Raw genomic sequence first — 14,484 nt, forward strand, 5'->3', positions numbered from 1 at the left:
AGAGGTCCACATATATCAGTATGAACAAGATCCAATATGTCATGAGAATGAGTTGTATTTGAAAGAGGAAAGGGTTTGCGATTGTGTTTCCCAAGAGCACAAAATTCACAAATTCCCATATGAGGATGGGCTTTAAGATCCATGCCATGAACAAGATCACGACGTTGAAAATCAAGTAGTTTTGAGAAATCAGCATGAATAAAACGGTGATGCCATACTTTGCAATCATGATCACCTAGAGCAGTGACAACATTTTCTACAGCATCGTTGAGAGATAGTTCAAACAAATTACCATTGTGAGGAGCAGTGGCTATAGTCTGTCCATCTTTCTCGATTCGGCATTTGGTATGATCAAATCCAACAAACAGACCAAGATCAACAAGTCTAGCAACTCAAAGAAGATTACGTTGAAGATTTGGTACATGTAATACTCCTCGCAAAATTTGAGTGGAAGAAGATAAGGTACCAAGATATAAGTCTCCAATACCCTTTACTTGACAAGTAGTATCATCGGCAAGATAAACAACACGTTGAACTGGCAGTGGATGATAGTCATGGAGCCACTTAGACTGATATGTCATATTTCCTGTAGCACCAGAATCGACAATAAAAAGTGATCCATCGCGTACATGAAGTATTCTGTCTGGAGCAAATGAACACAGGACGCAGCTTGTTTCTGGTACAATGTTGTTTTGATGTTCAGTAGCATATGCTCTATTCCGATCTATGTCGAATCGACGCTTATAACACATATGAGTGGGATGATCAGATCGTCCACAATATTCACAAGAAGAAGAAGAAGAGTCTCTAGATAAACGTGGTTGTTTTGTGGTAATATTGTGTTCTTCATCATATTGATGTGCCCAAGAATCATCTTCAGTATGGCCATTTCTGTTGCAGTAAGAACATTGCTTATTAGGAAATTTGAGACGAGAGAAAATATTACCGCGACGGCCACCTGTGCGGTTTCCTCGTTGAAATGGACGCCTTCGAGCATAAAAAGCCCGTTCCATCTGTTGTGACTTAGTCTCCTCGTGTGAAATCATAGCTGTATCATGACTAGCATTACGACGTTCTTGACGTTGAGAGTATTCAATTAAAGACATGCAGGCTTGGTCGAAATCAAGACCATCTTTATTAGAGAGAATAGTAACAATGTTATAATAAGAAGAGTCCTTCACCGTATCAAGGAGAAGTGTAATCAGTTGCTTTTGTGGAACAGGATCACCGGCAGTAGCAAGTTGATTAATAATAGATTTGAAAGATTCAATATGTCCCGTCATGGCAGTACCAACTTCATATTGTAACTTGTTAAGCAACCCTCTCAAATAAAGTATTTCTGTGACAGATTTCTTCTAAAAGTTTGCAATAAGGTACTTCCATACGTCGTGGGAAGTAGGCAGTTCGTACATATCAAGCAAAATGGAATCAGTAAGAGCACAAAGAATATACCGACGAGCTGCTTTATCACGTCGTTGCCAATCCGTATAGGTAACATTCCAATCTTCAAATATAGGTCCTTCAGTGATAAGCACGTTATCATTATCCGTATCAGCAGGCTGAGGCGGACAAACACGATTTCCAAGAACAACATCGGAGAGTTCATCGCCTTCAAGAATTAACAACATCTTTGCTTTCCAGCCTGGAAAACCTTGACCTTGGAAAGGAGGAACAGAACGCTGGCCAGAAGGAAAGCCGTTGATGAGAATATTCATAGCCATATCTTGTTGCGAGAAGACATATAAGATAAGATCACAGAATTTGCACACCATATATGGTGAAGGCCGCAATTGAGAATGAGAGAGATATGAGGACTGCATTCTGTCAACGATAAACGTAAGAAGGATGCTCGAGGAACTTCCAAAGATGTGAGAGACGTCACCCAAAAAGGGCAGGGTAAAGGAGACGTTAATAATAAAAGAGCCCTCAAAATAGAGTGGCGTGAGACGCAAGATTGACGGCCACAATACGAATAGCAAAAAGCTAACGCCAAAATAAGAAAAACGATCGCGGACTCTTCACGAAGAAGTAGGACGAAGAAAGCTGCGTCAAGCTCAATTGCAGTAAAAACAGCATAACTTTCTGCTGCGAACTCCGATTGACGCAAACCTAGAACTCAAATCGAAGAGCTTGAGGAGACGAACAAGTTTTGGATAAAATTTCTATTCCGCTAGCTCCATTGCGCTTTTCCCCTTTCTCCAAATTTTCAGCAGAACAGCAAGAAAAATTGAGATGAAGTTCAGGGTGTCATCAACAAGAAAACGTAATCAACGATTAGATTGATTAGCAATAAATGTCACACAAAACACTAATCATATTCTTCTTAACACAAAACAACCACAGTTAACAAGAATCAATGCTCAAAAATAAAAATTTTAGCAATTTTTTGAATCTTACATGCAAATCGCATACACATACTGTTTTGTCACCATGAATTGAATCAGCGCATGATCGTTACTGCTCTGATACCATGTTGAGATGTAGAGAGAAAGAGAGAGAGAGAGACGAGACAAGAGACACACCATATACGCTCCCAAAGACTGATTCATATTGAGGACAAGATACAAATATATAGGTGAGACCAAGTTGAGTAGAGAGCCATATATAGCTCCAATAATCCTTTCAATAAGACCTGCAACATCCTCAACATTGTCTACATACTCAGAACCTGGACGTACATCAATGCCCTGCACAATGTTCCAGACGCCCTTTGACACAAGAACATGTTGCATCATATAAGCCCACATAGGGTAGTTGTCCCCATCCAACCTATCCTCGGCAGCAAACATCTTGAACACACTTGTTTTGTTGTTAGCCATGGTAAAGGCTGCACCTGATGTGAAAACTACCCAAAAATAGGAGAAATGGAGTGAGAACAACACGTACTATATAGCACAAACCGTAGAAGTCTGTAAGCCACCTATTATGCAAAAATTGGCACTGACAGAAATTCTACACAAAATGACAAAATTGCCTGTACAGACCTGCCTATAGTTGAAACGGAGGCCGAAATGAGCCCGAATCAGAAATCTGAGCACACTAAGCTCTTCGACCTTTCCCGAAATATTTGTCGACCTGTGAATGCTTGCCAAACCTCACTGTAATTGGAGAAAGTGACCAAGCATGCACTGGAGCAGCTGGCGACTAAGCCCGGGAGGACGTAACCTGCTCTGATACCAATTGTTGGAATTAGGATTGCAGAGAAGATCAAGGCACACAACAGAGAGTGTGTTACTTAGTATGCAATGGAAAGTTAGATAGCCCTAGAGTGATGGGCGTATATACAATGCTCGGGGAAAAAAACCTCCTAAAGAGGGAAAAAATACCCCGGCGGTCCTAGTGTGTTCACACACATCACTACCACATGTATATGGTAACAAAATTCCAATCATGCAATCCACCGGCTGCCACTCTTCTTTGTCGAAAGGATAAATATCTGCAACTAGCAGGTTAAACACACAATACATGAGTGAAGAGTAAAATCTATTGTGGATGTAAGAAAACTTACAATTTGGTTGGTTTGTTGGAAATCCTATCGGTGTTGTTCGTAGACGCAACTCTGAGTGCATATATGCGTGTTCAATGAGAACCTATTTGATTGTTTTACCCGTTTGTGACAAGTGAAAGTTTTTCACCCTACCTTTATAACTGTTCTCACAAACTTATTGCCTGTGTGCTTTCTCTTCCTCGTCTGCAGCAGCAGGAGAACTCACCTTCCAATTGTAATGGTGGTGGAAAGCCATCGACCGTTGTCCAAATTGAAGCTGTTGAAGATTTCGGTAGACTTAATGCTTATGGATGGTCATCGAGGTCTTCTGTTCTCCATTAGTGATTCTTCTATGGCAAGATGCACATCAAATATGTGAGAGAGGGAGTGTCTTTGAGCGCAAACACAATACAGTCAAATGCAAGCAGAATAGTTACTTGAGCGCAAATGAATGAGAATGAGTGGGAATGCTATGAAGTCTCTCCTATCGAAAAAGTGTGCACAACTGCATTGAGTGTGAGTTATGGTACATTTGTCCTATATTCGGTCCTGACAAGAAAGATTCGAGCAATTCACAATGTATATTAGTGTTAAGATTTTTTATGCAAATAAAAATTGTTTTTTGGAAATGTTGGAATTTGAAATAAAAACAAGGAAAATCCGAGCTACCGTTATGGTAGCCCGCCATCCATTGGTCGCATTGCATTCTCTCATCACTTCTGCGAAAAGGAGCAGGAGACGTCGACGATGGTCTCCTCCATCATTTTCACGAAAGAGCCCCTTTCCCCAAGTCATGCAGTCGAGCTTCAATATTCTAGCCATGTCCATAGCTGTGAGCCTGCTTTTAATCCCTCCTCTGGCGGCCCCCCTCTTGCCAACCTGGATTCAGTGAAGCAAAGATTCTTTAAACCCATGAATTTGGTGCTTACTGCCCAAAGAGAAGAAGACGGCATAATTAGTTCTACTCAATCACCAGCCCCAAGTCCATCAAAAACAAAACTGGCAAAGAAGGTAAGCTTCGCTGAAAATCTGGTGCAAACTCCCTCTTCTCCTAAGGAAGCAGCTCGGAAGCATGATTCTTGCATTTTAGGGGAGGATATGAGGTCTCAAAGAGAGGGGCTAATTATAGAGAACCTATCTTCCGGCTCACTACTAGGAGAGGGGAAACTAATCCATAATAGTACATTGAAGAAGGAGGTGGGTGCAAGAAAGGTGAGAATGAAGGTGGTTATTTCCAAGAAGCATCTCTCAGAGCTTGTCTTGTCCTCGACATCATCAGTAGTGGCCAGAAAGAAAGTTGGAGATGCTTTTGTGCAGAAGATGGTAGCTGCCACTCTTCTGCCCCAGCTAATTGCAACATGAGCCCAAGATAAATACTCTTCTAAAGTGGCCAACCTTGGAGGCCCTATTAATTTGTTCCCCTCATTCTTGTGTCTACAAGGGCCCAATTATTACACCATGAAATTTTCACTGAGGAGGCTAGGATTAAGGCTTATGCTAAATTTGTTCTAATTGGCGTCAAATTATAGGCTCTTGATTACCCTAATTTTGGACCAAAGGTGAGCATGGTAAGAGAACCAATCACATCCTTTCTGTACATGTTTTCCACCATGTAAATACTAAGGAACTCGTTTGCAAGACATCATGTACATCTTCTATTACACACATGATGTAGAAATCTTCTTTTCTCTTTAAAAGAGCATGACAAGTCTTCGTATATTTCAAAGAGAGTCTATAGAGCTCAAAGTTTTTGAGAGTTATTTGACTACGTATTGGCTCTACTTTGAACTTACGAGCTTACGCGACTCGCCTCCAATGGGTCTCGTTCGCTCTTACAAGGGGTCATTTCTATAAAATTTTTCAATCTCAAACATATGAGTATGTGTGTATGTACCTAAGTGTGTATATAAATATGTGTGTGTGTGTGTGCATGTGATTGTCTATTCTTATATATCTCCATAAGACACACATCACTCTCTCTCTCTCTCTCTCTCTCTCACACACACACACACAGACTTGGGTAACATTTTAAATTTTCTTATGGATGTACCAATTATTAGTTTCTCTTGCTATATTCCACTACAAATTGTGGCAACATGGGTGACACACATCCTATCAAAAGAGCACATATCAAGTCACTTTTGTTAAATATGCCCTATTTCCCCCTTCTCGCCCAATGCTCGGTCTATTTGAGAGGTATTTTGGTGTTTTTCCTATTTTTCTATAATAAAAATGCATGTTGAGGTCTCTCTCTCTCTCTCTCTCTTTCTCTTTATTTCTCTCTCTCTCTCTCTCTCTCTCTCTCTCTCTCTCTCTCTCTCTCTTTCTATCACCCAAGTGTGCACGTGGTAGATTGGTTATGCAATTTCCCTCTTGAATAACAGGTCTTAAGTTCAACTCTCCTCGTTGGGGCTAGATCTTTAAGGTCTCTTGGGATAGTTTCCTACAATGTTAAAACTCTCTTCTTCTCGTTTGTGTATGTGTGTGGGTGTGTGTGTGTGTGTGTGTGTGCGCGCGCACGCTAATAAAAAGAGATAAATGGTTTAACCTTTCTATCACCTAAGTGTGGTAGATTGGTTATGCCATTTCCCTCTTGAATAATAGGTCTTGAGTTCAACTTTCCTCATCGGCTAGATCTTTAAGGTCTCTTGGGATAGTTTCCTATGACGTTAAAACTCTCTTCTTCTTCTTCTTCTTCTTCTTCTCTCTCTCTCTCTCTCTCTCTCTCTCTCTTTGTTTGAACCGCCTCTCTCTCTCTCTCTCTCTCTCTCTCTCTCTCTCTCTCTCTCTCTCTCTCTGTGTCTCTCTCTCTTCAAGTGCAAGAAACACACTAACTATAGGCTGCTCGACTCGAAACCTCTCTCTGCAGTGGCGATTTCAGAAGCGTGAAAGGCTCAGGTCACACACAATCGTCAATCATGGTATCTCTCTCTCTCTCTCTCTCTCTCTCTCTTCAAGTGCGAGAAACACACTATCTATAGGTTGTTCGACTTGGAACCTCTCTCTGCAGTGGCGATTTCAGAAGTGTGAAATGCTCAGGTCACACAAAATCATCAATCGTGGTCTTGTGCAAGGCTAAAACGTCGACTCTCTCTCTCTCTCTCTCTCTCTCTCTCTCTCTCTCTTCACCATTGTTGTATCATGTGTTCACTGAGCACAGTTGGAAGCTCCCACTATCCTCACCGTAACTTTACAGGTTTCCATTCCTGCTTCTTGCTGATGATTCGGCTCCCCCTTCTTGCCGACACTACACTTTCCTTGTCGAGCACATTGCAAGGCTTCAAAAATTGAAGGAAAAAAAACATCAGCTTCAGGCTTCACTATTTGAACCCAAAAAAGATCTTGTTACTGGCCATATATACAGAGGAAAATCTAGATCATGTAGACATTAGATGTCAGCCCAGTTGAGCAGATTTGGGAACCTGCATGTTGGGGTGTAGGCCAGGTGGCCGTGGGAAACCACCCTTACTCACATTTTCTTCCTAATCAATATAGTGAGAGAAAGTGAGAGAGTTGACTACTCTCTCACTTTCCTCGCCACTAACCCAACTCTCTCTGCAGCTTCTTCTTCCCTAATTCTCTTCCCCCTTCTCTTGCATCCTTCCCTCTTTAGCACACTCCGCACACGCGCACTCCGACCACATCAATTGGTATCAGAGCACAGGTAGGAACGACAATGGTGGCAGTTGCATATAGTGAAGCTTGGAGCACGGGAGAGAGCTCAGCCATAACCGGGCTTGGAGCTCGGAGGTTGAGAGAGGGAGCTCTACCGGATTGAGCATTCGAAGAGCAGATTCAATTTCGAGGGAAATCATTTGATCGTGAGAGGAAATTGAAGCCATCGAGCATTGTAGTGAAAAGGAAAATCGAGTAGACACACACTGTGTGTATGTAGGGGTAACATCCAATCAGGCAAATGAAGAGCTTGGAAATTCGGACAGCGAGCAGCAAGGAGCAGAGAAATGTGAGCATATTGGGAGAGTAGTCGGGCAAAAAAGGTAAGAAACAAGAAAATAAAGTTTAAGTTTGCAAATTCAAGCCATTGGAAGCCTTGCCAAATTGAGCAAGCAAGCAGAGCATCACGAGGTAGATTGAGCAGTAGATCAAGAAGAAGGCAAATCGATAAGCAAGTCCAAGCAGGGAATCGGTTGTGTGACTATGTCGAACACACACACACACACACACACTCAATGAGCTTTTGAGAGCTTGAGCATCGTCGAGGGGAATTGAATTGCTTGAGGTCACGGAAACACTCCATTGGGGGAGAAAAGCGGCCTGAGAGGTCGCAGCCAAGCGATACTCAATCGGACCAAGAGGACACAACCGAGAAGCTTTAGAATGCATCTTATCGAATTTCGATAGAAGAAATAATTTTTTTTTGTCTTTCTAAAAGAAACCCTTAGTGTTGTGTTGTGTTACGAAGACTTTCGTAGTTTTCAGTGCATGGTGGAGACTTACCTTTCATTTCACATTCTGTCATGTCTTTACTTTTCTTGCATTCTATTGTTTTAGAATGCTAAAGTGAAGCTTCGCTTTGCATAATTTTAGTAAATTTCACACACACACACACACACACATATGTTTTTTATTGCATTCTATTGTTTTAGAATGCTAAAGTGAAGCTTCACTTTGCATAATTCTAATAAATTCTATACACACACATATTAATTAGTTCTTTTTATTTCACCTTTCATTTCACAACTTCACATGGATTTGCATTTCTTGCATTTTATCACTTGATTCCAGTCAGTGTTAACGTTGGAGAAAGTCTCTTTTATTAAGCAGCTCATGATCAAGTTTCCTCATCACAAAGAAGAAAACCGAAAATAATAGCAAAATATTTGAGATTTTCAATTTTTTGGATAAATTTCTCACATATTTCATTGGTTCTTCTTCCGTTTACCATGGTTTGTAGCTAGCTAGTCTTGATTTTCAATCAGCTCAAAACTAAGGTGAGGCATCCTTTCCCAAAACTGATACCAGTTTAATTCAATCTAACAATTTTGTCACTTTCTTACTTTTTTTGAAAGCCATTGTGACCCTTTCACTTGTTTTATAAAAATATTGACACCCTTTGTGTGTAGGGGTTGGTGCACACCCCCCCACCATTGAGACAGCCTTGACCTTCGAACCCCGACACCCCGACCACCCCCTCTCCTTCCAAACCCTCGGATCCCGACTCTTGAGCTGTGAGAATCGAACAAGTGACTCAGAGAGAGAGAGAGAGAGAGAGAGAGAGAGAGAGAGAGAGAGAGAGAGAGAGAGAGCTTGAGATAGCGAGCAAGCAAGCGAGAGAAAGAATTAGAGACTACACGCTCTTTGGCGTGCGCTCACACGCACATACATCGACGTGTGCAGGTGTGGGCGAGTAAGCTGGGACATCACCCGACATCCGTCCGACTTCATGGACCCTCTCGATGATTTTCTCCTTCTTCTTGGCTTTAGCTTTTATTCAACTCGGCATCGGTTTTTGACATCAATCTGACTTGGCCCATAGGGCTCCACACGGCTTCAAGCATAGCCGTCTACGGCTATTTGTCTAGCCACTCCCGTCCGGCGGCGGCGGGAGACAACATCAACATTTTTCGGCATCAACTCGACATCCTTAGACATTGCGATAGATTTTTTGACATCCAATCCAACATCGGTTTCACACAGACAACAATTTTCTCGCAATCGACAACTGTACTTACCATACGCATTGGTGAGGTACCTCTACCATAGAGGAGTGACATCCGACATCAGCATCGAGAGCACCGATCGCGTTGTACGGCATGACTTTGGTTACAACATCTTTGGTGGCTATTCGATTAGCGTATTTCTGCCCAGCGGCAAAAATTGGCACATAGCGACATTGACACGTAGGTTTCAGGTTATAGGGAGTTTTTCATCTTGTTTACACAGAGATTCTCCAGATTACCAGCAGACACCGCTTTCACAGGTGATTTGGAAATCATTTCAACAGTAGATTCTCTACGAACAAATGCGTTGAGAGATGCATTTTGCTGTGAGCACACCTAGTGGTACTGAACTCTTTTGAGAGCAGATATTCTCGCAGGGATCACTTTTACTGAATGCAATAGTTCTTGGCTCCTGTTTGAGTGCCGTTCACTCATGTACATTGAGTTGCGGACATTGTCCATTGTACTATGTGTGGAGCCATTTTTGGTTGTTTTGGCAATTTTCTCGGCTATTTCTGAGACTCGGACCAAAAGAGCCCTTTTTGAGACTATGGCTAGTCCATTTGTGTCTATATTTGCTTTTGTAGGGTCAATAGCATGAGGTTTTCTTTGAGCTAGGGTGTGCTTGAATGTTGAGACACCTTTAGTGATATAGGTAGTTGGAGTTCCCCTTTATGGTAGCCTCTCCATAGGATATGTATTTGGATGGATTTTTGTGCTTTTGATGCTGAGCTGATGGTCACACAACAATGGTTTTGTGCAATATATTCCCAATTAGTGGAGTTGGCATATTTATGTGTATTTTGAGTTGAGTTTTGACTCCTTGTACAAAGGAGACTCTGCACAAATTTTTGCAGCTTCTCGCCATAGTTTGGCACCTCTCAAACTCTCTTGTCAACGATGGCTTCTACTTCAAAAAAGGAGGAGTATTTCATTTGCGAGTTCGATGGCAGCAACTTCACCATGTAGAAAGAGGGCATGAAAGATGTTTTGACAGACAAAGGCCTATCAGAACCATTTAAAGAGCATTCAAAGGATGATGATTATACGCAAACTCAGTGGGAGATTTTGAATGCGAGAGCCATGGCTATGATACGTCTTCATCTAGCCGAGTTAGTGTTCTTCACACTATCATAGGGAAGAAAACAACCAAGGAACTTTGGGATAGCTTATGTTCAACATAGGAAAGCAAAAGTGCATCCAAAAAAGTTTTTCTCATGAAAAAGCTCATGAAGCTCAACATGAAAAAAGGTAGAACAATTTTTGGTCACTTAAAAGAGTTCCACTCCTTGTTCAGTCGGTTGAAATCTTAGGGCTTTAACGAGTTTGAGGATGAAGTCAAGTCTATGTTCTTGCTATGCTCTCTACCCAGTTCATGGGACATATTTTGCACAGGCATTAGCAATTCGGATCTGAATGGCAAGTTAGTGTTCAATGCTGTCACAAATGTGTTGCTCACTATAGAGATTTGACGTAAATCTCTTGATGATGCTAGTCATTGAGATGCATATATGGGTGGCAATTCAAGGAAGTCAAAAGGTCATGATAGGAACAAGTACAAAAGAAAACGTAGAGAGCAAAATCCTTGTAGTCCTAGGGGATAGAGGAACTCAAGTAGAGACCAATGTGCCAGAAATGTCGAGTGTTACTCTTGTCACAAGAAGGGCCATTACAAAAAGTATTTTTTCAGTTTCTAAGAGAACAAAAGAACATGCAAAAGGATAGTTCTAGCAAAGGCAAAAGTAAGATAAAGATTGAGGAGCTCCATGTGGTTGAGTCTCCCATACCTACCACTGCAATAGAGATGCTCCTCCTCTAGTGATGATCATTATGCCAATAAAGATTCATGTAGAGATGATAGTAGATCCCTTAGATGTTCTCATTTTCACTTCAGACCTCACTCTAGATGCTTTGGTTGCACACAATGAGGGTTATGCATAGAACCAGATTCTAGATTCTGGTGCAAGTTTTCATGTCACACCTCATAGAGAGTGGCTTTCCTCTTATGCATCCATGCATGGCATAGTCAATCTTGGTGACTCCTACAAGCTTGACATTACTGTCATTGGTGATGTGAAACTTCAGATGCATTATGGCACTACTTTTGTGTTGCAGAATGTCAGACATGTGCCCAAGCTTACAAAGATCTTGCTTTCTATAGGGCAATTGGATGATCTTGGCTACACTACAGTCTTTGGTAATCGTTCTTGGATGATCCACAATAACAACCTTATCATGATGAAAGGTTGTAAAAATGGATCCCTATCCTGTATGTTTGTTTTGAGTGTCAACGAACACTCTATCTATGTCGTTGAGCTGCCGTACTGAGTTGTGGCATGATTGGCTAGGGCATATTAGCCAAAAGGGAATGAAGAAACTTCAGCGTTTTTGCTACTTATCTATGTTAGATTATACGGGCACTCCATTGTGTGAGCATTGTCTATACAACAAACAGACTATGATTTTTCCATTGAACAAGAAACTAGGCGAACCCCTAGACTTAGTGCACAGTGATTTGTGTGGTCCAATGTCACATAAAACTCTAGGGGGGGCAAACTACTTTCTCATGTTCATAGATGATTCTACCAGAAAACTATGGGTGTATCTCCTTAACGTAAGGAGGAGGTCTTTTATACGTTTCAAAAATTGCTCGCTATGGTTGAGAATGAATCAAGAAAAAAGATCAAAGTTTTTCGCACAGACAATGGTGTGCTAAAAGGACCAAATTTGAGTCCAAACTTTCCCTAATGTGACTAGAACATCATTCAAGCATTGTCAAGAATCTTACAACTTTAATATTAAATTAACAAATATAAGTTTTGATTTACAGTGGATAAAAAATGAATATTAAATCATAACATAAGATATATATTCAAAACAATTCTTTTAATCCTTTAAGTATTGTAAGGTAGATAAATATAAATACTAAAAGCTCGTGAATGTATAATAATCATGGGGGACATGTATATATTGGTTAGTGGACTAGATGAGATATTAGATAGTACAACGACATGTGAAAATTTTTCATGATCTCCAAAAACAAAACAAAAAGTATGCCTGTATATTCATAGTGCTTTAAAGTGAGAAAGGATTGATAATAAAACTCCATTGATCTAAACACTTTCTTTTATACATGAGCTAATTTAAGCTTGCACTACAATGAATAATTAAAAGAAGCAATCAATATAATGCATGTATGAAGATACAATGCACAAGGAGAATAGGATTTCAAAAGGGAATCATATGTAAGAAAAAAATTCCACAAAGGGATGGTGTGGTTAGCCCTTGCATGTCTTTGCTCACTTTTTTCCTATCTCTCGCTTTTCATCGCTTGAGAAGTGATATTGTCAGCTATTGTACATGCACTTAAAAAGTGGTGACACTATTTATATGGTGCCACTTTTAAGGTCCGGATGGACCATGAAAGTTTAAAATGGATTTCTAGTCAAAATAAATTAAAGGGTAGAAAATCTCTATGGGCGGAGATCCTATAGGAGTTCGACCTTCAAATATCTTACTAGAGAGGTAAGTATAGCATAGTGGCAGATTCACTTAGTTGCATGTTGCAAATAAATGAATTGAGCTTTACAATCTTCAATAATGCATTCTTGGAGTCGCTACATGGATTATGCGAGAACGATCCATCATTTATAGGGGCTAGGTGCACTATATGCAACCGCACTACATCATAGACATGGCACCTCCCTCGTTGGCACGTGCCAGTTTGGACTCTCTAACAAAATCTTGCACTAGTTAGTAAGTCATCCGTATTTTAAAAGTTGTGGAATTTGTAAATTTGTAGCAAGAATATTGAGATCAACCAACATCTGTGTGTGTGTGTTAGAGAGAGAGAGAGAGAGAGAGAGAGAGAGAGAGGGAGACCAGACTAGTCACCAGTTGGTGGTTATGTGCCACTCACTCCTTGGATTCAAAGAATCTGTAAATTGGGAGTCACGTGCCATAACTAGCTTGTGGAAGCCATCAATCGTTAGTGCAAGACAAATGCCTTGACTCCTAAGTCCTATGTCTCCATCATTTAAAAGGAAACCAAGTTTACTTTTAAGCACCAAGCTACCAACAACGATCTTTGTGGACCTGCTACCACAACTATATTCACTTGGCTAGTCATTTACTTCTTCTACCATCGTCGACGCTGGATGACAAACCTCACATGCAGCCACTGACCATCAATAATAAATGTCACTTGCACTTTCTGCCATTGGTCGTTGACAATAGGGATGTAGCATCATCTCTTCGCCCGGCCCTTGTCTATTTACACCAATTACAATAGCAATTATCCACTCAGAATGGTTCACGGATGCACCATCACTTGCAACATTAGTAGTACATCATCCATGATGAGTTGGGAGGGGGGAGAGAGAGTTGTGTGTGTGTGTGTGTGTGTGTGTGTGTGTGTGTGTGTGTGAGAGAGAGAGAGAGAGAGAGAGAGAGAGAGAGAGAGAGAGAGATTTGGTGGTGGGCAATTTAGGTGCAAAGGATGTACTCATGGAGTTATTGTATGCACCATCATGAGCATGAAGAAGAAGATATCTTATTTGGTAGAATAGTATAACCTAGAAGGTTATGGTGGCACCAGATTGGGCGTTCATGGTCGCATACCCATTGAGCACTGCTACCCTCGTTCATAAGTGTCACGGGGCTCACTTGAGGGATCTATGGTGGATATTAAATCCACCGTTGATCCCCTTTCTGAATGGAAAAAAGGTAACGTCCCCACCCTCCCCCGCTTGGGACTAGAGCTCACCACCTCCCGCTTGAGACTCGTGCTCCCTATCTAACCCGCATGTCGTGCTTGCTTCAAAAGGTGATGAGAGCAATACTATAAAGGTCTACCCCCCCTTGCTGTGTTGATCTAACGGCCAAAATCCCCACACCCTACCAAAAACACGCCCCTGCCATAGATCCCTCGAGTGACACCCCGTGTCACTTATAAACGAGGCACTGCTACGAAGTTCATGAGAGCAGCTTGGGAGTTTGGAGATTGTGGCAATAGTCATCACAACAACTTGGAAATGTTTCTGACCTTGAGCAACAATGATTTACTCTACATGGTGGCTCTACATAGCCCTACCATTCCCCCTCAACTATTAGCAACCAGCCAGCTATTGCTGCAAACTTTTGTGCCATCCTAGTAGCCCCTCATTAAGGGCCGCTCTCATTTTTATGTGGCCACCACTCAGCCTCAGCCCACTGATGGCAGTCCGTTGCCAAGCAATAATTGCAACCCCTACCCAACGCTCTCTCTCTCTATTTGTGTGTGTGTGTGTGTATGAGAGTGCACTACAAGCTGCTATT

The 14,484-nt window shown here is 41.4% G+C and overlaps 1 protein-coding gene across 1 annotated transcript; it reads left to right on the top strand.

Moving 5' to 3' along the window:
* The first annotated feature begins 3,934 nt into the window (after nt 1-3,934).
* On the top strand, nt 3,935-4,849 carry LOC147450213 (uncharacterized). Its single transcript, XM_086520434.1, has 2 exons — nt 3,935-4,003; nt 4,142-4,849. The coding sequence occupies exons 1-2, from the start codon at nt 3,935-3,937 to the stop codon at nt 4,847-4,849; spliced, it is 777 nt and encodes a 258-aa protein (XP_086376560.1).
* Nucleotides 4,850-14,484: the final 9,635 nt, after the last annotated feature.

This window comes from Adiantum capillus-veneris, chromosome 9 (genome assembly GCF_014529385.1).
Source record: "Adiantum capillus-veneris isolate H3 chromosome 9, ASM1452938v2, whole genome shotgun sequence".
Lineage (NCBI taxonomy): Eukaryota > Viridiplantae > Streptophyta > Polypodiopsida > Polypodiales > Pteridaceae > Adiantum > Adiantum capillus-veneris.